General features: G+C 34.8%; 1 protein-coding gene across 4 annotated transcripts in view; it reads left to right on the top strand.

The window, feature by feature from the left end:
• The window catches only part of CNTN6 (contactin 6), a 280,895-nt gene that overhangs the window by 164,566 nt on the left and 91,603 nt on the right, over nt 1-24,726 (top strand). For all 4 annotated transcript variants that reach the window (XM_025984667.2, XM_072720394.1, XM_072720395.1 and 1 more), the window contains 2 exons: nt 12,422-12,625; nt 14,884-14,986. In XM_025984667.2, the coding sequence (XP_025840452.2) occupies nt 12,422-12,625; nt 14,884-14,986 (307 nt within the window). The remainder of the gene's footprint in view (nt 1-12,421; nt 12,626-14,883; nt 14,987-24,726) is intronic.

Raw genomic sequence — 24,726 nt, 5'->3', positions numbered from 1 at the left:
CCTTAAAAGCTCTTCACGTTCATCCTACTATATCTAAATAGTACTAATCTAAATCTCTTTTTAAAGGAAATTTTGGTTCATGCAGTCACTCAACAAGCATGACCTTAAGGAGATGCAGCATGACACCCAATGTGAGGACAAGGGTACAAAGTGAAACTGATTAGTGTAGTGGCTAGTACTTATTCAGATAAGAAGTACTTGGATTCTTATTTCATTGTTATTATTGACCTCCTTGGAAAAGCAAATTCCAGCATTCCTCTTGGCAACCTCACTTTAACAATTGGAAGAGGAGAGTTACTCCATTAATTAGAAGCAAACTTTCAATAGGACCAAATCAGAATATCTCCTAGCAATGGTGAAATCATGCAGTCAATGTCAGTCTCTAGTTTGTAAGAATCTGGATTGACCTGTGAGTTAACCTGTTGCCAAGGATCTAAACCACCTACTGACTCTCACCCCCTTGGGATTGCATTTTGTGAAATTCAAAATGATTTGGTAAAATTTGGTAGATCCTCAACCAATAGTGAATCTGGAAGAGTCAGTATCAAAATATCCATGGAGGCATTTATTTGGTACCATTTCAAATACCATACTGATTGTTTTACAGTTACCTTAATAATAATAGCAAGTACTTAAACAGTAGAGATCTAAATACTTTATATGTATTAACTTTTAAATTTCTTATAGCAGCTTCATGAGAGAGATTCCTATGATTATTGTTTTATAAAAGAGAACAGTGAGGTAGAGAGAGAAGTTAAGGAAACCGTCCATAGTAACATAGCTGATAGGCAATGGGGTCAAGCTTCAAATCCAGGCAGTCTGGCTCCTTAGAGCAGCCCTTTTATAGTTGATTTCCACTCTGGAATGGGAGAACTTTGAAAGCAAATATAACAAATACTTAAAAGTAAAATAAAATAAATCGTTATCCATGCTATTAAACAAAATATTTATGATCTTTTAAAAACTTGAAAATACTTTTCCATTATGTTCATTTTTATATGATCTCATGAAATGCTGATGTAAAAAGAAAAGGAAACTGATTAGAAGTTAACAATATTTTATTCAGTAATATTATAGAGTAGCATAGTATTATGAAATATTAGGCAAGAATTATACTGTTTGCAGTGCTATTTGAGATAAAATAATATTATTCTAGAGCATTGAAAAAAATTGGTGCTTATTTTTCAACCATAGGGAAATTATTTGTTGGTACTATAATCCAAGATGACAAGATATGCAAAGTCATGTCTGTTTGTACTGTCAGTCTCTCTCTCTCTCTCTCTCTCTCTCTCTCTTTGGTACTGTCAGTCTATGTCATTTTATGCTCTGACTTTGGTCAAGGAATCTTGACAGAACTGAAGATTATTCTCAACTTTGTTTACTATAAATAAAGGTAACAGGTATGTCAAATATTTGTGAATGAATGTCACATATTTTAAAAAGGCAGCCAGTGGGTGCCAGCTACTGGATAGCTCAGTAGATTTAGCTTTCAGCTCACATCATGATCTCAGGGTTGTGAGATAGGAGCTCCACCCAGCACAGAGTCTGCTTGTCCCTCTCCCTCCCCCTCTACTTCTCTCTCTTTTTCTCTCTCTAAAATAAACAAAATCTTTAGAAAAAAAAAAAAAAGGCAGCCAAGTAGGAGAAGCTTTCCCTTGTTACCTTGTTATCTACCACTGTTAAAATATATGTTGATCATTTAAAGCATTGTAACCCTTGTTATAACAGTGTCTCTCTGCTTAATGCCATGAAATTAAGTGACAGATAGACAAATGCTGCCTTCAATTTAGATCTTTTTAACTAAATAACTAATGCTTATTGCATGCAAGTTATGACAAACTTGTATGATACCAAATTTTATTATATCATATATAATGTTTTAGCAGGATCCCAAGGGTATTTTTCCATATTGATGTCATCCAGTATATAGGAATTTTCATCCACGGCGTTCTAGGGTGTGCCATGGGCTTTCTCATCTGTATAAAGGCAGAAATACTAGGATACAATTCTTCTGTTCTTTATAGTTCTTAACAGATCAAAATTAAGGGGAATATTGACAGACACCCTTTGATCCAATTAATTAGAAAAAAATATTAATAATAGTAATAATGGCTACCAATTATTGAATTGTTATCATGATCAAGCCCTAAGGGCTTTCCACTTAAATTATCATTCCCAGTATTCCAACAATTAGGAACAATAATTTTAAAATGAGGAAACCAAGACTCAGATAAACTAAGTAAATCAGTTTTCAGCTAGTAAATGAAGGTGAGATTCCAATGCAGAAATTTCTAACTTCAAAAAAAAAAAAAAAAGCCTTCAGATAGTAACCTCTGTAGTTAATGGTTAAACTTCAGATTATTTATCAGTTTCAACACTCTTACACCTCCTGGGTTTGCTAAGAGTTCTAAGAGTGTCTTTAACTGGCTCATTTAAAACAATTCCTTATTCTTCCTTTTCCTTTCTCACCTTCCATGAAGGTGAATTATACCAAGAAAGACTTCAAGAATATAGAGAAACATAATGATTGGATAACCTTCAAACTGGATTAATGGTCAGCTGGGTTAAAATGAGCCAACTTTACACATAGAAATTTTTTCTTGTAATTTTTTCCTTGGTTTAGGATATACATATTTTTTTCATTAGTATCTAACAGTCTACCAAAACTTGGTAGCTTCAAGCAACACCCATTTATTAGGACACAGTTCTATAAGTCAGAAGCCAAAGGATGTGGATGTTTTCTCTACAGAGACTCTTAGAAGGATAAAATCAAAGTCATAACCAGATGGTATTCTCTTCTGGAAAGTCTGAGGAAGAATCCACTTCCAAGCTCACTCTAGTTGTTGGCTAAATTCATTTCCTTGCTATTGTAGGAACAAGATTCCCAATTCCTTGGGACATCTAGCCAGATGTCAAGGGCCACTGTCATCATCTAGTGGATGCCCACATTTCCTGCCACATCTTTCTCCATCTCCAGAGTCAGCAGCAAATGTCCCTCACATCAATTCCCTCTGATAGTTCAAATCTCTCTAGCCAGGACAAGGGAGCAATTATATTAAACTCGATATGATCAAAACATTGAGTTCTTTATATTTTCTCTCTAGTATAGTCACACACACACACACACAAAGGAAAACATTTCTTAATAAGGCAGGCTTATCAAATACATTTTAGTGTGCTTTATAAAACAAAAACTAAAAACCAAGAACTATGGGAGAATAAGAAAAATTATCAATGGGACTGAATCCTATAAATTTATCCAGGAAAAAAATAGCTCCAGGAAAAAAGCAAAAGAAAAAAGTGTGTAGATGGATTTCCCATATAAATTATTAGTGACAACTCAGTGAAATAGAGTAATCAGCATAAGCCAAACTGAACAGGTGCTATTATATGGATGTCTTTTTTTTCCCTGAGTACACCAAAGGAGACCTGACTCCAGAATAGGCTTTCTCATGGATTACCTACCCAATTTTTAAGGTAACCACAAAGGTGCTATTCTTCTAGAAAGAGAGGATTTACAGAGAAAGCTTATTCTAGAGAAAAGTATCCATAGTGAAAAAGAAAAGAAACCTAGACAATGATGCCAGAACACAAAACTTGCACATTCTGCTTTATCCTTAGAAATGTGATATTTGGACACAAAACAGGAACTATTCCCTATATTCTAAGGAGAGAAGTAAATTGGCTTTCTTAATCCTATTTCTTAACTAGAGATAAACTCCATGAATGTGACTGAATCTATGCCAGTAGAACCAGATTAAACCCTCGTTTCCATCTTCCTAAAAATATAATTCTAAAATATTACAGAGAAATAGAAGTTTTACTGAAAGTTTTGTCTGAACAACACAGAGTGCTACAATGCACATCTGATTGAAATATTTTTCTTTTTTTTCCTGTTAGACATCACTTTCCTTTCTCCTGAAGTCTCTGTATGATAGTCTATGACTTCCCCCATATACTCACAATCTCTCACAATTCCTTCTATTGTCTATTACAGTTATTATCCTTAATTTGGATACCCGTGTCAGAATAATACAAGCCTCCTAGTTAGACTCTTGGTGATTGCCAAAGGTAAACTTTGGTCGTCAGCTAAATAAAAACTTTTCCTTTCCTCCACAAGGTCTCTGGAGGATTCTCTATATCCAGGTTTATGAGACAGAAAGAGACAATACACTATTTATTATACTTATTCATTTGGGGGAGGGGTCACTGAGTCTTAGAATGGACCTGAAGTGCCATGCAGAGAAGTCTTTCTATCATGGGCTTTCACTCACCTCCAGGATGAGCTTTGGTTAAGAACTTGTAACAGAGATTCTGCATAAGTCATTTGCAATAGCCCTGAAAGCAAAATGTCCTCTAAATTTTTCTAATGGACATGAAACCCTTGAAGCCAAAGCTATAGGTTGAATATGAAAATAAGCTGTCAGTAGATCTTCATGGGTGCAGTGAGTTGGCTGAGCTTCACATGAAATTTTCTTTAAAAAAGACAATGTGAAGAAATGATACATGTTGTCTAATATAATTAAGACCACCTTCACCGTGAAATAATAGTTTCCCCATATCTAAAGTAAAGCAGATTCTTTCCCTTTATTGCCTCGATATAAAACTCTCAATCCTGAGCTCATAAAAATCATAGGTTTAAAATTTGTTTTAGGGGAAATATCCCATTGTCTTCAAAGATATAACTTTTAGGTTAGTAGAACAATTGAATTTATGCCAGTAGTTTGGAGCATCTATGTCTGTGGTAGGAAGATAGCACTGTTGTTTAAGCTCAGCATTTGTATTTCCATCAATAAAAGTGTTGACAATTCAGCATAAATGGAAAATCATTCCAGCAAAAACTCAAAATTGTATTATAGAATAAAGAAGAAAATTACATTGAGAAAAAGTGCTAAGCTTTCATATACTCTTCTTCTCAATTAGCTTTTACCCCTTCTGTTTCTGAAGTAAATGACAGTGACATTTTCTTTTTGTTTTTGTTTTTGTTTTTTGGTGGAGTCTTTGGTTTTGATTTTGTTTGTTTGTTTTTTGTTTTTTTGACAGTGATGTTTTCTTTTTCTTTTTTTTTTTTTTTTAAACAGTGATGTTTTCTTAATGACTAGGTCAAATTAGCAGTTTTACTTTGGGGTTGCTTGAACATGTAAAAGACAGAACAGTTGCCTGTGTGTATAATAATAGTGACAACATCATTATTGAACTTGTACTATTTATTTACTCAGCAAAAGTATATTATGTACATACTAAGTGCCACTCATTTTAGTGATTTTAGGGATATAGTGGAGAACAATGTGACAAAGTTTTTACCTTCATGATTCTTATAATAAAACAAACATAAAAATGTGACAGAAGGTAATAAAAGATAGGGAGGAAACTAAATGGGATAAGGAGTGCTGGGTGTTGCTATTGTATATTCTGAGGGTGTTGCTATTGTATATTCAAAGAAAACTTTCTTGACATTTGAGAGGAGAACTCAAGGAATGAGAGAGTGAAACATTGAGGAAAGGCAATTTGGGCAGAGGGAACAGCATGTGCAAAGGCCTTACAGTAGGGCTGCATCTGGCACATTGGAAGGATAGCAATAAAATAAGTGTGGATAAAGAAAAGTGAGCAAACAGGAGCATAGATGAGGTTGTAAGCACTGCCTTAAAGATATTTTAGAGCCTTTGAATTTTACTTTGAGTGAGGTTAGAATGGATTGTATGGTTTTGAGCAAAAGTCTGACATGCTTTCTCTGACTTCCAGTTTAAAAAGTTTATTCTAGGGAATAGACCATAAAGAGACAATAATATGAGGAATTAAAAGTGATTACAATTACTTAGGTGATAAGTAACAGTGACTTGAACCAGGATGATAGCAGCAGACAGGTGAACAAGTAACCATCTTTGGTATATAATTAGAGGGTATAACTAAAATAATTTCCTAAAAGATTGGATGTAGGTTGTAAAGAGAAAGAGAGGAGTGGAAATAGCAAGTGTTGTTACCTGTATTGGAGAATATGTAATACCACCTACAGAGGTAAATTGATTTGCCTAGTATTAGTGTACCGTGTTAGAACCAGAAAGATCATGTACCTGACCAGAGTCCCAGAATTAATTTTCCCAGGTCCAGTGCTCCACATTTCCTCTGTCTACTTTCAGAATCTTATTTTTCCTGGTAAGAATATTTTCCCTTCCTTTCTAGCACATCAAACAGAACTCTCATGTTATATACTCTTTCCATTTGTACAGCCCAGGATTTCTCAACAGCAGCACTATTGACAATTTAAGTGTGAGATAATTCTTTGTTATGGGGTTTGTCCTGTGCATTGTGAAGATGTTTAGCAACATCTCTGGCCTGTGCCCATTTGATGCTAGTAGCGGCCTTCTCCCAATAGTGAGAAGGGAAAAAAATCTCCAGATATTGCCAAATATCCTCTCTCAGGCAAAATCACCATGGTTGAGAACCACTGGCATGACCCATCTCTTATATTCTCTGTATTTAATTCACTCATAGAGGATGGGAATTGAGAAGAAGAAAGGAAGTCTAGACCTTCTGTATTTGCCTCCCATGACTTACCCAGTCTTCCTTAAAGTTGGAGGTTTCTCAGAAGTTCCTTCAGAAGCTGACTGTGTTTTCATTCCTTCTCCAGGTAGGACTTGCCAGTACATGAACAGTCCTAGAGTTCTTTGGAAGCTAGCAATAATAGGAACTCAGAGGGCCTTTATTTAGTGGTTGTTTGTAGGCCACAAAAGCAGCTATCTCCATGATTCTGAACAGGAGATGTATAAATCAAAAGGCATCTAATAAAATCTAGGTGGTTAAGCAATAATTGTGGGACAAATGGGAACTCAAATAGGAGTGGTTGTAAAGGTGTCAAGGCAGTGTTCTGGATTACATCATAAACTTGCTCAATACCAATATCGATGACTTCAACCCAGAAAAGGAATTATTTTTCTTGGATTAGGTCTTTGCCACTGAGCTAGCATAGCCTTGATTTACCACGAAACAGGCAGTCACATTTAACCCTAGAGCTCTGCACAAGGTTTGTAGTAAAGTATACTCATTCCAGAATATTCCAAAGGGGAGATTTATCCACTAAATCTGGGCACTATGCTTCAAATTCCTTATTCTTCTCATTTATTTTCTACTTCTAGAAACATACTACCAAGTTTAAGGTCTGTTTTACAGAGCCGATAGAAGTTCTCAGTGTCAGTGTTTATTACTATTGGTGTCTTTCACATGGGATACTTGCCCTCTAATAAAAATAACATCCCATATAATGGGTACAATTGCATATATCTCTTGTGTTTGTATTTTAAATATTACAGTGCAAGATATAGGGCTGTAAAAGATGTCAAAACATAATCATGCTCTAGGGAAAATAGAATTTGTTGTATGCTTGAGAGAACAGCAGATAGAGTTTTCAATTGCTTACTGCAGATGTGCCACTTCTAATAATAATAAAATTGTAGAGGATGGTGTCAATGTGAAACTACCAACAATGCTTCAGAAAGGACCAATTATCATTCAGTTCTGATGTTACTGCTGAATCATCACAGGGAAAATGCATCACAATCATTAATAACAGATAAATGTCATAGATGGTGGAGAAAATATTTTAAAAACTCAATGATTTCAAGTTAAGTGGCTCATGAATTATACATTTAATTAAGAAAAGACAAATGGGAAGAATTTTAAACTTCCAATTTGTAAGGTATATTTTTTCTTTCCCCATTAAATACATACAAATTAAGTATGACAGTGGCTGATGATGGAACAAAATAGATAAGAGCCCCCACTACAGCCTGGCTATTTGGGTGAATGGGAATAGAGATACCATGGGGAGATGGCAGATGGGAAGGATGAAAAATACAATGACAGGAAGGTCTTGCATGTTAGCATCTTCACCGGTTCACAGAGGAGCACAGAGAGGTACCTGGTGTCTAGTCACAGAGCTGCTGCCATCTTCCCCTCTGTTCACTCACCCATAAAATGAGAAGATTGAGCTGGAAGATCTTTTGGTCCCTTCCATCCCAGACATGCCATGCATCTGTGAACTAAGGAACATCCTTTTTTTCCTGGGTCCCAAACACCACCCAAAGAGAATTTTAAAATATAGTCACCATTTTATCAAACTCTGAGCCATTTCCCTTCCTAGTATGATTATACAGAATAGATTTGGAATTACTATTATGTTAGTGATTTTCAAAGTAGTGTTCCAGGACCCACCAGTGCCAGCATTTCCAGGGTTTTTGTTAGCGATGCAAATTCTCTGGCTCCTTCCCAGACACACTGAAAAAGATACTGGGAGGGTAGATCCCAGCAGTTTGTGTTTTACCAAATCCTCTGAGTGATTGTTACACACACTAAAGTTTCAAAATCTCTGCTCTAGTGAGGCCATTTTGGAGAAAAGAATTATTTCTTAATGGCTTAACAAATGTGTTCTGTTACCTGCTAGCAGTAGCTATAGATACATTGAAGTAATTGAAATGACAGGTTGACCTTTTTTTCTCTGTAAGATTCTGAGGATGGGATCCCTGGGTGGCGCAGCGGTTTGGCGCCTGCCTTTGGCCCAGGGCGCGATCCTGGCGACCCAGGATCGAATCCCACGTCGGGCTCCCGGTGCATGGTGCATGGAGCCTGCTTCTCCCTCTGCCTGTGTCTCTGCCTCTCTCTCTCTCTCTCTCTCTCTCTCTGTGACTATCATAAATAAAAAAAAAAAAAAAGTAAGATTCTGAGGAAATTGAACACAGGACAGACAGTGTTGGTGAGATAGGTGGTGAGGAACAGTTGTCCTAGTTCTGAGTAGGCTTTGATATGCAGAGAGTTTGGGTTTTTAGAAAGAAGTCTGAGAGTAAGTAAGGAAGAATGCTCCAAGGGGAGCATATTGACTTAGAAGAAGAGGATCAGTTGTAGATAAATAGAAAAGAAGAAAAGTGGTATTAGGGAAAGAGCAAAGGATTTGGCATCTGAAAGATCTAGGTTCAAGCCCTCCACCTTTTACCTGCAAACAATGTGATGTTGGGAAATTACTTTTATATTCCTAGCTCTAGTACCTTCTCCTTTTTAATGAGCATATTACCAACAGCCAATCAGCTCCACAAAATAAAATTTTGAGATGATGCAACAGGTATGAAATAAAAGTACTCATTTTTTATTATTATTCTTTATGTAATCTTCCTTATTTCTGGACCACTTTCTTTTGGCAGCTTCTAAATGTTCCACTATTAAAGAAGGAATAGATCAGAAAGTTTTAGCAACTAAGGTAAAAAGGAATTCACCAAGGGAGAAATGGAAATTACAGTCTCTGGTCTCAAGATTATAGGGTAAAGAATACAGAGATTTGTTGGGCATTAGTGGCAACCTGTAATTTCTGTTAAGTGAGAAGGGTTAACCTTGGATTTCAGAGAGCTAGAGCTCGTTCCTCTCCCCAGATCACCACTGAATAAAGATCCCTAAACTGAGACATGGCCCTGGGAATTTACTCAATATTGTCTTTATTTCACAAAGGTTCAAAAGATGAGGAGTCACTGACAACAAGGGAATCTGAACTATATTTTTTCCTCCTCTTTATATTGAGGAGAAATTTACTATCTAGATACCTCTCAGTTTCAAACAAAAACCCTTTGAGCATCTCTTTGGTGGAGACAGTAACAGGCTTAGAAGTGAGGCAGCAAAGGACATCAGTAAAAAAACTTAGAAGCAAGAGACCACATGAAATGATAAAAGACTCCAGTAGGGACTTGCAAAAGCAATGAAGTTTCAATACCCTGGAACAGGATAAGAATGTCAAAGCATATTTTCAAAAATAAAAAGTGAATTGCATTTATGCATACTTGATCTAAAGCATAAGGCTCTTAAGGAGATCAAAGGAATGCTAAGGGTGGAGTAGACAATTCATAGAAACATAGGCTTCACTTCCTGTTCATTGCAAAAATAAATGTTTTTGCAACATCTCAAGCATTGCTCATCCACCCTCTGCTTGGTCATCTCTAATGATAGAGAGCTCATTACCTCACAAATCACCTGCTGTTATAACTGAAGTTTAGATTGGTCTTCATTATATTAAGGGCCATATGGCCTTCTGTAACCCTCAACAGCCAAGTCCTATTTTTTGCCTGCTGGGCATCAATAGAAAGGGCTTTATTTAACCCTTTATGCACATGACAGCAATTCCATCTATGAAGACCGCTCAATTATTCTTTCCCACCTTGCCCCAAGGTAAAAATCTAACTTCTTTTTGTTTTCTTTGTGACTTAACTTCTGGCCTTTGTTATGTTGGTTATCTGTCTCTTGATATACTTGAGAATTTTAATTCCCCTTTCAGTAAGGGGTGCTCTGAACATAATATTCTGGTTCAAACACTTGAGTCATTTGTAAGGTGTTGAAAATACAGATTCCATGATAATTCACTCAGATAAAAGGAAACCAAATTGCTAGGAATAGGATTAGCTATCTGTATTTTAATAAGCTTCCTTCATGATTCTAATGTGCTCTGAATAAAACATAATACTCCAGTCTGAACAGTTCAGAGTAAGAATGAAAAATAATATTCATCATATTGTTTTACAAGTTGTATGTAATTCATTCTAGTGTTTAGTTTTCCTGACACTATTTCCATCCTGTTTTTTTTCCTATTTATATAAATATTACATAGTAATTAAAAATTATAATATGACAGAAACACATTAGGCAGAGAGTAAAAAGCCTTTGTATTTCCTCCCATCACCCTAAGAAAACTTCGGTATACGTTCTTCGGTTGCTAAATGTAATAATTTGTATATAGAAACACACATACACACATATACATATACACAGTGCTAAACATCTTGATTTACAACATGCTTTTCACATAACCATACATCTTGGATTTTTTCTACCTGAACAGTACTTTTATAGATTTAATGGCATCCTGTTTTCTCATTTGACACATAAGTGACATTTTGTTGATTGATCTCTGATGTATCATCCCCACATATTTTCTTCCTTCTGACAATTATATCAGAGTTCTCTCAGTATAGATGAATTCATTTTTACTAACTTATGAATTGTTGTTAGAATTTAAGATTTTAGCTCCTCCCCACCATTAATGGTCCGTTTGTAGATCTTTCTGCTTTCTCCCTCTTTCCTTCCTTCCTTTTGTGCTTTCTAAAATTGGGTTCTCTGAGTGTACCATTAATGCTTTATTTTTAACTTTGTGAAAGAGATGACAAAGATGGCAACACTTCCTCACGAGTTTTTCTCTATAGATGAAATTAAGGTCAGAAGAGCTATTGATGTGTATTTCCTCCTCATTCTTTAGAGAATTTAAATTCTGTAAAGTTAGTGAAAAATGTTTCATATAGTCTGCTTGCACCTGGGATAGACCACTAGAACATATCAGAAATAATTAGTCGTTTTTGGCTTTACTATACCTTGCTCCTGCACTCATTTTTAATAAAAGTGCAGATGACAAATATGACCCATAGCTTCTGCCTGAACAAGAGGACCCTAGTTGCTTCAACAGCTCTTCTATGAGCTGTGATTTCCTAGTATGTGATTTCCAAGTTCATCTGTAGGTGAAGATGTTTTTCAGCTGTGTATTTCCCTTCTTCACCCTTACCACACTTAAAAACCTTAATCCACAAGAAATGTTTTTCTTTGTTCAAATATTTCTGACTAAAATTTTTTCAAATTGACATGTTATTTGTGCAAAGATATGGAACAACTATAAGTCTCATATATTTCTGGTGGAGACGCCAACTGGTACAACTTTGGAAAATTCTTTTGTAGTTTCTTATAAAATTAAACATACATCTATCTCACTCGAAGGAACTTACCCAGGAGAGATGAAAATGTTGGTAGTCATTTCAACGTGATACATAATGGTCCCAACCTGGAAACCATCCAAATGTTCATCAGTAAGAAAGTGGCTGAACAAATTGTGGTATATTTATAAAATGGAATATTAGCAACAGAAAGGAATGAGGTACTAACTGTCATACAACATAAGAGAAAATTTTAAAAAATATATGTTAAAAGAACTCAGACGCAGTTTAATGTGGACATCCTTTGGGCCATATATTGAAAGACATTGCTTTAATATGAGCATTACTGGAGAAATACAGTGTGCATTTTATGCCTATAATATTTTATATATGTTATAGCTTTTCTTTTCTTTTTTGTTATAGCTTTTCTTAATACATTTGTCCACTTGTTCTCTTGGCATGCCATTATCACACCCCTAAATGCACAAATGCAATGATGGGCAGGAAGACATATAACTTATCATCCAAATTTGAATATATTTGAATATAAGGGAATATTACAATTATATCAAGACAGCAAGCATAAACTGGACAAACAGGTGCATACTTTTATTCTAATTATAGAGAAAAGGGCACAAAATTTTCAGGTAAGAATGAATACAGTAAGGATAATGTTTTTTTTTTCTGTTTTCTAGATTTATCTTATGCATGGACCTTCAATGATAACCCCTTATATGTTCAAGAGGACAAAAGGAGATTTGTATCACAAGAGACAGGAAACCTATACATTGCCAAAGTGGAACCATCAGATGTGGGCAACTACACTTGCTTCATAACAAACAAGGAAGCCCAGAGAAGTGTTCAAGGACCACCCACTCCATTAGTGCAGCGCACTGATGGTAAGATGAGCTATCTTGGGAATATACTTTGTCCATCACTTTTTGAAGCCTGGGGACATCTGTTGAGGTTTCAGCTTCCCTCTGGTTGAGGAGCCATATCATCAATGAGTTGAAGTCCAATTTACAAATATGATGAAAATCAGATATTATAAAAAATATAATAGAAAATTCTCTGACTCATTCACTTGGTGAAGTTTATATGATTCTCAGTATATTGTGCCATTGGAATATATCCTTTCTTTGCTTAAGGAACATCTAATATTTAAAAAGTTTGTTTGCAAGAGTAAGCGTGTGTGTGTGCACGTGTGGGTGCTGCCAAACTTATTAATTGAATAATATTTTTTTCAGTGAGAATAGGATGCAGCTTCTCTTTAATGCCTCTTTCTTCTCCATGTTTATCTTTTTTGTTCACTCTTTATTCACCTGACTGGCAAAATGGGGGAAAAAAAACCTCACATCCAAGGAAAGCAAAGCAAGCAAATATTAATTATAAGCATTCCAAAGAGGAATGAAACACGAGATTCATACTAATTATATTTCTCCAAGGAAGATAATTCAAATTAGTCTCTGATGAGTTTTGTAGCTTAGTCAAGACGTAGCTGGCACCAGATTTAGAAAGCTAGAAAACCTAGGGAAGTCATTGAGTAGAATAATCGTCAAGTCGATTCTTTAATTAAATATTCACAGTGGTAAATGTAAAGATAGAAAACCTGTTGATGCATTTGATGATCAGATCTGGACTTGAAATGTAGTACCTCATAGAGTTTTTCTCTTCTCTGACGATTTTAAGAAGAGCAAGAACATAATGCTAATGATGGCTAACAGAATCATGGAACTAGCTCCATACTGGTAGTTCTTATGACAGAGCTTTTATAATCACTAACCACCCAAACATGTTTGTGTAGTCTTCATTCAGAATTCAGCAACCACTAGATTTATTCATAAGTCCAATTTCTTCCCTTCAGTGAGTATTCAGTTCATCACAGAAAGAGCTCATAATCAATAATATGAATAGAAATTCTACCATTTTTCCTTTTTTTGGTCTACTTTTAGTTTCTGCTTCTCCCCTTCTTAATTCCTTCATTCTTCTATCCCTATCCCCTCTATTCTCCTTAATACATACATGGTAAAAACAGATCAGAAGAATTATACAATATTAATGGTATTTATATAAGAAATATCAAATCTCTTCTAAAAGTAGTCACTCAAGAACTATAAGAGGTCAAGAAAATAGAACATAGAAAATTTAACCGATTTAGTTGGCCGAACTAGTACTCTCTACCACATCAACCATAGCTTCTTTGAATGTTTGGAATGATCAAGATCTTAAAAATCAAGTATTTTTATTTGATACATATTTTGTAAGTTTCAGCTTCTGTGCAGTTGTACTGGACACAAATAAATCATTTACTTTTGGAATGTATTACTCTGCTATTTAGTATGTAAGCTAAAAGAAAAAAAAAAGGATCAAATATTTGAAGAATCTTGATTTGCCACTGATTAAATAAATTGAGTTAATGAGGATAGCCTAGAGAGATTTTTCTGTTTTACCTCTCGTAGATAGCATATTTACATATATTAGACTACTGTCCTATTCTTATCCTTGCCCATATCCACAATTCCTTATTGAAAAATTTGAAACTATAAAAACAACTGTTTTTTTAATAAGTGTATAGCAAACTGCTTTAACAGTAAATCCTTAATGAACTGACATAAGCAGATTTATGTCTTTACTTCAATTACTGTTTTACTTCATACGTTTTGTTGTAGAAATACTGTTATTCTGTATTAAGAGAACTCCTACAGTATTAGCTGAAAATTTCCTTATTCCTGAACAGATCTGGCCCCATGAGTTCCATGCAAGGGTAATAGATCTGAGAAGACACTTTCTTGATAATTCAGAAGCATTTTAGGATCTAGGTGCATTCAAAAAAAAAAAAAAGAATCTAGGTGCATTCATTTCTAAATTGGAAGACAAATTCTTTGTTAAGATTCTGATATGGAATATAGGGAAATTTGGGATGCCTCTACTCTGATACATTGATATATCTTAGATATTTCTTTTTTAAGCAAAAAAGGAATGCATTATTTCCTTAAGTATCATAATATAGTTTCTTTGCCCTCTATCACTTATTGAAATATATAAAAAATGTTGTTAATTGAAGGACAAAATAATCGGATTTTGGTTAATGAAGCATTTACTTCACAGAAAACCTCTATTCTCCAGAAATGCTGCTAGCTCTTTTGATATTTAACAGGTGTGATGGGGGAATATGAACCAAAGATTGAAGTTCGTTTTCCTGAAACTATACAAGCTGCAAAGGATTCATCTGTAAAACTGGAATGCTTTGCCCTTGGAAAGTAAGGTTTTTTTTGTTTTGTTTTGTTTTGTTTCTGGTTGTTTAATTTTTTTAAACCTTTTTGTTATTCAAACATTGCTCTAAGGTAAATTACCAAATAGATTTCAAATGCTGGGCAAAAGTGGAACTTTCTGATTAGAATTTAAACAAACATGCCTAATACTCTGAAAATGATTGGGCCTCCCCTAAATGTGCTGATATTTCCTCTAGTTTGAGCATAATGAGTCCCATTTGGGCAGCATTTTGAGGAGGAATGTGTGTATTTGTATAAGATGGTGAACAAGTCACTAAATCTCCAACATATCCTTCACTCCATCTTATCCTACATCCAGCTATATATTGCCTGGAGTATCTTTTTGCTTAATTAATCAGCAATACTTGTAAGTGAAAAAATCTGCACTGCAGGTTTCCAAAATAAAACTAATTAAAGGCTATTGTTAATAGTAGATCATTAGAATTGAGCGAAACCTGCCCTGGTCGTGCAGGTACTTTGTTTTACTCAGATAAGTATTTATGAGCTAACAGGTTTAGAATGCTTTTAAGCCAGCCAAATATTTGCATTTTTGCATAGAGTATGCAGACAACTCTTTGCCTTTTAGCTATATTCAGATTCATTTTTATGCCTCTAAGTACTGGTACCCAAGTAAGGAAGAGATAGACTAGATCTGCTGTTTTTAAAGTGTGCATATGAATTACCTAGGGACATGTTAAATTGTGATTCTGTAGGTCTGAGGTGAGTCTTGATTTTTCTATTTCTAACAAACCTCCAGGTAATGATGATTCTTTTCTATAAAACATATTTGGAATAGTAAGAGACTTGACCCTATCAAATTTGAAGGCTTACCTCTAAATACAGTCTCTTCCCAAAGTGGTCATCACATTTAGAAAAAGTAATTTACACTCCAAAACATGAAAAACATTTTTAAAAGTTTTCATTTTGTTATTAAGTAAATATGAAGCAGGAGAGCCAGGTTTTTGTCTCATGGAGTCAAAGAACGAAGGAGAGTGAGTAAAGCAATAGGGTTTTGTTAAGCAAGGATACAAGGAACAAAAAGCTCTCAGATTGAGAGGGGTCCTGGCAGAGCTGCCACTGAGGGCTTTTAGGGTTGGTCTTTCATTAAAAGCTAACCAGGGAACTTAAATCTTTTTAATTTCTCTACTGACAGCACCTTTGTGCAGGACAAGTGATAACATCTTTAATGGCTTACTTCTTTTTAGGGTCTGTTTTTAGTTTGTTGGTCACAGATGACTGTCATAAAAAAAGACACCCCCATTCCCACCCCCGCAACAACTAGGGCAGTGTAGTCTGATGTGTTCCCTTACCCCTGGTTTCCTTACACTTACACATTTTTGAGATTTCTGTGAACCTGATCATGGAGCCCCCTACCTATCTCTTCCTAGCTAGCCCTACCTGTCTTTTTATCAGATATACTAAGTCTTCTTAAGTTCCTTTCCATATATGAAATTGTGTAGATCTTTATATTAAATTTCTCAAGTTATTCATTTCTCATGTATTTAAGAGACCGTATCTTATTTTCGTACAATATTGTTCCCATAGTATTTGTCCAATAATTACCAACTGATTAAATCATGCTTAAGAAAGTGACGAAACGGGACTTTATGTCACAGCCTTTGAAGGTATGATTAACTTTCGCCACTTTCAAGCTTTCTCCAAAATTAAAGTTTATAAAAAAAAACATAAAATGTCAGCAAAATACTTTGAGAATTAGACAATTTACTTAAAAAGACCAATAAAAGCATCTGAAAGGAATATTTATGGTTGATTCTATTACATTTGGCATCAGGAAATATGGATTCCTGTAATTTAAAAAATACTCTTACATGGTAAATAATTTTGAAAATTATTGAGGCTGGTTCTCAAGAGTCTCATGTAAATGAATTCACCTGATTTTAAATTCTGAACTTAGAAACTTTTAAATAAATGATTAAGCTAACTGCTTGTGAAACCAATGAAGACAGATTCAATTTGCAATATTCTCCAGAGTTGTCTATTAGCAAATATGTTTCTTAACCTTTATGAATTTCCACATACTCATCCAAGAGGAGTTATAATGATACCTGCCTTTTATGTTATTTTGAAGTATAGAGTGGATATTACACGTAAAAAACATTTAGCACTAAGCTTGGCATTTAGGCAATGAACGTTCATTGGATTATTCTGAATCCAAAATGCAAATTATCTTTATCTTTTTGTCTAATCAGTGTTTGAATTAGTGAGGATGATGGAACTAGATATCGGTAACTCAGAGGATCTACATGTCCATTCCTTTTGTCTCTTATACTCATGGCAGTATAAGAGAGAGCAAAAAAGAAGCTCAATTCTGGAGTAGAAAAGAGGAGTAAACAAGAAGAAAACTTGGTTGATCTGTAGAGGCTTTGAATTGCTCACATATCAAATTTCTTAATTTTATTTATGTTTACATTTTATTTCTAAAAAATTCAAATCTACAGAAATGTTGAAAGAGCAATACATGGACAATTATGTCAGTTATATATATCCTTCACCTGAGCCAATGAAGTATAAATCTTTGTCACATTCCCTTCTCTCTCTGTCCTCTCCTGTCTCTCTCTCTTCCTCTCTCAACACACACACCCATACTCACACCCACGCACATGCCATGCATTAAACAGATAGGTGATAAGTTCTAATTTGGCCTGCATTTTGGTGAAAGATATGTCACTCAAAATATTGCTAAAGATCCACACTCCATTTTCAGGTCAGCTTGCTATGAAATGGAGTGGTGGAGGAAAGGAAAAAAGCAGAGTCAGGAAATGTTGACCATCCCAGTTAAAGTTCCACATTTGACCTCACTCTTGATCCATTCATGGGTACATTCTATAAGAATTCACTGGAAGGAAATGGAAGGAGTGAATTAATAATCCAAATAGGGGAGCCACAGCCTTAGGCTATATGAGGGAAATTGTTGAAAATTCTCAAATGGAATGCTTTAGAAATAAATGAAATCATCTCTTTTATTTATCTCGTGGTGTTGGAAACAATTAACACATTAAAACCTGACAACTGGTGAAATTGCATGTGCTAAAATGTATTATCTTAAAAACATGTAGGAGTACCTAAGCTTCCTGATATAATTTGTGCTAGCAATATCTGACTTAGGAAAATTTGAGTTGGAAAAATAATAGTTAAAAAAACCCTCTTGACATGTTAAATCTCATGGATAAACTGTATATTCACTGTTAAGTTTATACATAGAAGATGTGTTGCGCATGAAATAAAATGAAGAAGAATGGAAGATGATGAGAATTACTTCATAGAAAATTGCTGAGGAAATAATTGGTTTACTGGAATATACTCCATAAGATTTTATGTGACAAAATCAATCAATGTTGAGATTATGTTTCTTATAGTCATTAATATGAGATTGAAACTCCTTGGGGTTAAAATGGAAAGTCCAAAGCATCCACCAGGTCAAAGTGATAGTTTTAAAGTAACCTGTATAAGAAACACATATTTTGTGTAATTGCAGTGTAGATGCATTTCTCATTTCTATAGGTGGATGAAATGTATGTGAAAATGTTTTGTATATTTTGGAAAATATTATACATCTGTGAGCTACTAACAAAAAGTTTTTATATATGCTTGCCAGCAGTTTTCATAGAACAAATTGCATTGCAGTTGAGACACTGCAAACATACCGAAAATGCCTTTTATTCTATTATAAAATTTGTCATTTATACTATGACAACTTTTTAAAAATTTGCATAATTAATAAAAACAACACATTCTCTAAAAAATTATTATAGGATAGCCATAAAATAACAACCTGAAAATGTTAAAAATCAAACCTCTTGCTTTATAAATTATAAATCAATATTTGCAGATTTATTACAAAGTGCTTTTACAAACTCTACTAAAAATAATTATGGATCATGTTCTCTGACATGTCTTCATGAATATATTGTCATGTTGAATTTGGGCTTTGTTATTCTTTTTTTTTTTTTTCAAATATAGGAACTGCTTTGTACAAATCAATTTAAATCTCCTTGTTCACTTTCTGAGGTGCCACATTTCTTTTTAAGATGTTCGATCAACACAAAACTGAGCAAAGCTAATTTGCAGAAAGAAATCAAAGTTCTTTTTCTTATTAACAAGGTTTCTAAACACTTTCATTAAAAAATGAATGCTTTTTATTTTATAAACTATATATTCATTAAGCAAGCGTTTATATATTTTGATACATAAGAGAGATAAATAGTGAAAGGGAAGCAGGAAGAGAGCAAGGAAGGGAGGAAGGCAATCAATAGGTGAATCAGTTGGTATATGGGAGGGAAAAATTAAGACAGGTCAGTGCTATGTCTTATTCTTACTAAGTTTTTTATTTTTAGGACCTAAGATGGTTTCTAAAATGCTGACTGGCTTTCATTAAACGTGGGTGGAATACAGCACACATACTTGCATAATTATGCAATATCTTCCTTTTCCTGTGGAATATTCTTTCTCTTGAATGTATAGCTTTTTTGGGTGCTTGTATCATGACTGGTGTTCTCTGAGCTTCTTCGGAGGCTCTATGACATAGTAGCTGTCATTAATCTTGGCAAATCCCAACCATCATTACTTCAGCTATTTCTTCTATTTTTTTTTCTTTGTTCTCCTTCTGGTATTTCTGATAAATATCTGTTGCACCACTTGTAGTTGCCCACAGTTGTTGGATATTCTGGGTTTCTGATTTTGTTTGTTTGCTTTTCAATCTTTTTTCTCTTTGCATGTAAGTTTGGGAAGCTTCTACTACTATTTCTTCTAGTTCACCTATTTTTTCCTTAGCCATGTTCAGGCCACTGGCAAGCCTATCAAAGAATTCTCACTTGTATTACAATGTTGTTTCTTTTTCTTTTCTTTCTTTTTTTTTTCTGGCATTTCCTTTTGATCATTACTTACAACTTTCTTTTCTCTGCTTACATTAATCATATGTTTTCATGTGTTGTCTGTTTTTTTCCATTAGAGCCCTTAGCACTTTAATCATAGTAATTTTAAATTTCCAGTCTGGTAATCCCAGAATATTTGCCATATTTGAGGGTGGTTCCAATGCTTGCTTTGTCTCTGCAGTCTGCTTATTGATATGCTTTGTATTTTTGTTGTTGTCATTGAAACCATAGATGAGTTTTATCAATTAAACGGAATTGGGGTTATTAGATTTTAGTGTGAGGTTTAACGTTTATCCAGCAAGGAGTTAAGATGTGTTTACTGCTTACCATTTTTGTTTACTATAGTTGTGGTGTCAGGGGCTAACATTTTCTCTGTTGTCTTTGTTTGTGCCTCCCCTATTGTCTTTGGGTTTCCCAGGAAACTCTTTCTTGTGTAGAGTCTGAGGTCTACAATTCTTTCAGCTATAATCCCTTGCTATTATACAGGATCCATATTGATAATATGAAATTCCTAGCTTGCTAATTTTATCATCCTTGTTATTTATGAATCTGTGTCTGTTGACTTCTTTTTCTTCTAGTCATGATTCTCATTTTTATACTTTTTTAGGTTATCTAGTAATTTTAGATTGAATTTTAAACATAATGAATGTTACATTGTTATATCCTGATTATGGCATATTTATTTAAAGTATTGGGTTTTGGGATCCCTGGGTGGCGCAGCGGTTTAGCGCCTGCCTTTGGCCCAGGGCGCGATCCTGGAGACCCAGGATCAAATCCCACGTCGGGCTCCCGGTGCATGGAGCCTGCTTCTCCCTCTGCCTGTGTCTCTGCCTCTCTCTCTCTCTCTCTGTGACTATCATAAATAAATAAATTTAAAAAAAAAGTATTGGGTTTTATTGACAGGAGTTAAGTTACTATAAATCTGCTTGATCTTACTATGGTTTATTATTAAGCTTCCTTAGACTACATATAGAATAGACTTTAGTCTGAGGCTAGTTAACTAGTAAGATACATCCCCCTATTGAATGCTCCAAATATTTACTAAGTCTCTTTTCTAGTAGCTCAGAGGAACTCAACTCTCTTATAGCCCTGTTTGAGCTCTGAAAATTGTTCTATGCTGAGTCTCGTGTGACACGCTTATGCACTTTCTTTTCATTACCCCATCTTCTCTGATACTCTGCTCTGCAATCCCAGTCACTTAATCTTGTGTGTCTCCTCAACTCAGAGAAATATTCTTCCTATTTAGGTTTCTCTTCCTTATTCTCTTCTCTGGAAAATACCTGTGTATAGAAAACAGGATACCAAAGTCTTGCTTTGTGTATTTCCTCTCCTTTAGGGATCACAGTTTTGTGCCGTCCATTGTTATATTTCTGGAATCAAGTTTGTTTCCCATGTAATTGTCTAGTTTTTCATTTGTTTCGAGCAGAAAGGCAAGTGTAGTCCCAGTGATTTGAACATAGTTGGAGTCATGTATTGTTATTATTGCCAATTGTGAAGGTAAATACAGTGAAGTTTAAAGAAATTAACTAACTAATCCACATAAATTGCAGATCTGGAATTCTAATCTAAATCACACTGATTAGATCTCCAAACTCACACTCAGCCAGCCCAGGTGGCTCAGCGGTTTAGCGCACCTTTAGCCCAGGGTGTGATCCTGGAGACCTGGGATCGAGTCCCACATCAGGCTCCCTGCATGGAGCCTGCTTCTCCCTCTGCCCATGTCTCTGCCTCTCTCTCTCTCTCTCTCTCTCTCTCTCTTTCTCTCATGAATAAATAAATAAAATCTTTAAAAAAACCTCACATATAGCCATTTGATATTTGCATCAAATTATCTTTTAATATATGAATTCATTCCCTGTGTGTAGAGGTAGTTAGCCCCAAGTCTGTAAATGTTTTCCTAACAAAAGCCTTGAAAACTTTCAGTAAAATGTTTAAAAGATTTTATCTGGGTAATGGAATTATAGATATATTTCCCATTTAGAGTCTCTATAATTACTAATATTTCAGTAACAAGTAAGTTTTATCTTTATACATTATAAATTTTTTAAAGTTTAAAAATATAACCTTTTGAAAGCAGCCTTTGGGAGGCTGCTGCCATCAGGTAGGCAGGGAGACTAGAGAGTAAAGTGTAGGGAAAGCTGACCTGAGTGTTTACTCATAGAAGCTAGCCATCTTAAACCACCATAGACTAGTGTGAGTAGAGAGTAATTAAGACAAAATTTTAGATACCTGCTTGAACTTTAATTGCTATGACTGTGGGGATATGTAACCCACTTTCTATGTTGGGGTTTCAGAGTTGACATGATCACAGCTTTCAACTCTCAGCTTTGTCTCATTTGTTTAACATGACAGACTCTTAATTATCTAAGCTGCAAATTAACTGTATTGTAAAACACCCTGAGAAACTCTGTGTATAGGTGCTATGCAAATGTAGTATGACTGACTGATATATTTTAGTGTCTACTGTTAGGAAAATATAGACCTTCGCTGTTTGTGCAGAAGTTAAATTGATATCCCTCATAAACTCTTCTACCACTCTTATAAACAACCAAACATATTTTCTTTTTTTTTTTAACCTTAAATTAGTAACTTTGCTGCTAGAGCTCAGAAATGTAAATAAAATTAGTAGCAGCACTGAATGTTCTATGTATTCAGGAGCTTTCATGCAGGACTATGTTTATGTATATATGTATATCTTATTTTTTTTTCTAATTTATGAAAGAAAAGATACCCAGCTTGGCTATTAATTGCAATCAATAAATGTGAAGTTTCACTAAGATGTCTTTAGGTATTCCAGAACCTTCAGATGAAGAGAGGCTATCTAATGTTCACTTTTTTTCTTATACATATTGACATCATGGCAGATTATGGCACAAAAAAGTCCCTGTGAGACCTCAGGATGACAATGGTAGTTTCAAATCAAACTAAGTACATTCAGATATTTTAAGCCTTTAACAATTAGCTTTAAATACAATCAAAGAGATACCTTAAACTTTTCCTATATGGATGTCTTATAAGTAATTTAGCTTTATTTTTTTGTCTCTTTCTCTCTCATTGAATTGAGTAGCTGAAGAGTGGAGTATTTTTCTTTGTATAGTTTGTCTCATTTGCCCCACACTGAAACCTGATCTAAGTGCTTGCTAATTGTTTTGCATGTTATCATGATGCTGTGTTGCTTGGCATAAACTGCTAAATTCTGGTAAATTCTATGGTAAGCTCCATAGAATGCACCCCCCCACACACACATACACACCTGTTGACCATGCATGCAAATCTGAGACCTGATAAATATTCAAGCCAATCTTTGAGAAATTGAAAGGTATCAATCCTCAACAAACACATATACATGTGCACTCATCTAGGACTGAATGAATTATTAGCAGATTCCCTAACATTTCAAGACAACATTATGTTCTGGAAAGAGCATAGAATTTGAATTCAAAGAGATTAGTGTTTCGATCCTAAATTCCTCTGTCAAGAGCTGGGCTATTATGAGGAGTTTCCTTATCTATAAAATAAAGGCAAAATTAGATAGATAGATGATAGATAGATGATAGATGATGATAGATGATGATAGATAGATAGATAGATAGATAGATAGATAGATAGATAGATGATAGAATAGAATTGTTGTAAGGACTGGAAATATCATTAAACTTACCTACTTACCTACCAAAGTACTTGGCCCATAAAAGACAATCAATAAATAGTGACAATTTTATTAATTACAGTCATTGTCAGAGTTGCTTTAACTGAGGAGGTAAAAAGGAACACACAGGAAGGAGACATGGGATCCCTGCATTATATTTTGTGCCAACACAATCCTCAAGGACTTGCTTAGAATAATGGATTTACCATTTCTAATTCTGTGGTTAATAACATATATAAGGATTACTATCATCCCCTCACTCACTCATTTAGCAAATTGGACACACGTATTTCTTAACTCAGCAAATCTGCTTTGAATACCTCATTCAATCATTAATTCCTTTATTCCTTCATTTATTTAGTCAGTCAGTCAGTCAGTCAGAGGAATCTTGCAGGCAGCATACACCAAAATAGGTGCTGGGGAAATAAAGATTACATATAGGCCATGGGGAGCTCACAGGCTTCTGAAGACAGACTGGATGCAACAACACAGATAACACATTTTTCTTGGGATCTACTTTTTCCTTACAAACTTTCAGTGAAGGAAGATTCAAAGATACTCACTCTGGGAGTTTACTGATTATCTTTTCCTCAGGCTACCCTTTGTTACACTGAGATTAGAGGGGTTCACCCTCCATTCCTTTGGCAGAACTAATTTTAGGCTATTATTTAAGGGGTCCTTTAGATCTCTGAGAAATAGGAGATTCTTGCTTTTCTTTGTCTCCTTCCACCAATATTTTCTTTTAATTAACAGACCTTTTAATAACAGTTTAAGAACAGAAGAAATGAGCAGATAGAACAGCAAAATCCCATATAACCCCACACATTTCCCCCTATTACTATTGCTAGTAATGCTATTACTAACATTTTACATTAAGATGGTAAATTTGTTTTAATTAATGAACCAATGTTTTTACTAGAATCCAGTTTCTTTGGTTTGGCCTAACATCCTTTTTTTCTTTTTTAATCCCCGGAGCCCATCTAAGGCTACCATTTTACACTGAGATTTTTTTTTTTTTTTTTGGTCTCCCTAGGCTCTTGTTGGCTGTAAAAGTGTTTCAGACTTCCCCTGTTTTTGATGACCTTGACAGTTCTGAGGACTGATGGTCAGTGTCATTATAGGATCACCCTCTGTTGGAGTTTGTGTAATATTTTCCTCATATTTAGATGGAGGTTATGGTTTGGGGA

This window comes from Vulpes vulpes, chromosome 9 (genome assembly GCF_048418805.1).
Source record: "Vulpes vulpes isolate BD-2025 chromosome 9, VulVul3, whole genome shotgun sequence".
Taxonomy (NCBI): domain Eukaryota; kingdom Metazoa; phylum Chordata; class Mammalia; order Carnivora; family Canidae; genus Vulpes; species Vulpes vulpes.
This window is presented reverse-complemented; position numbering and strand designations above follow the sequence as displayed.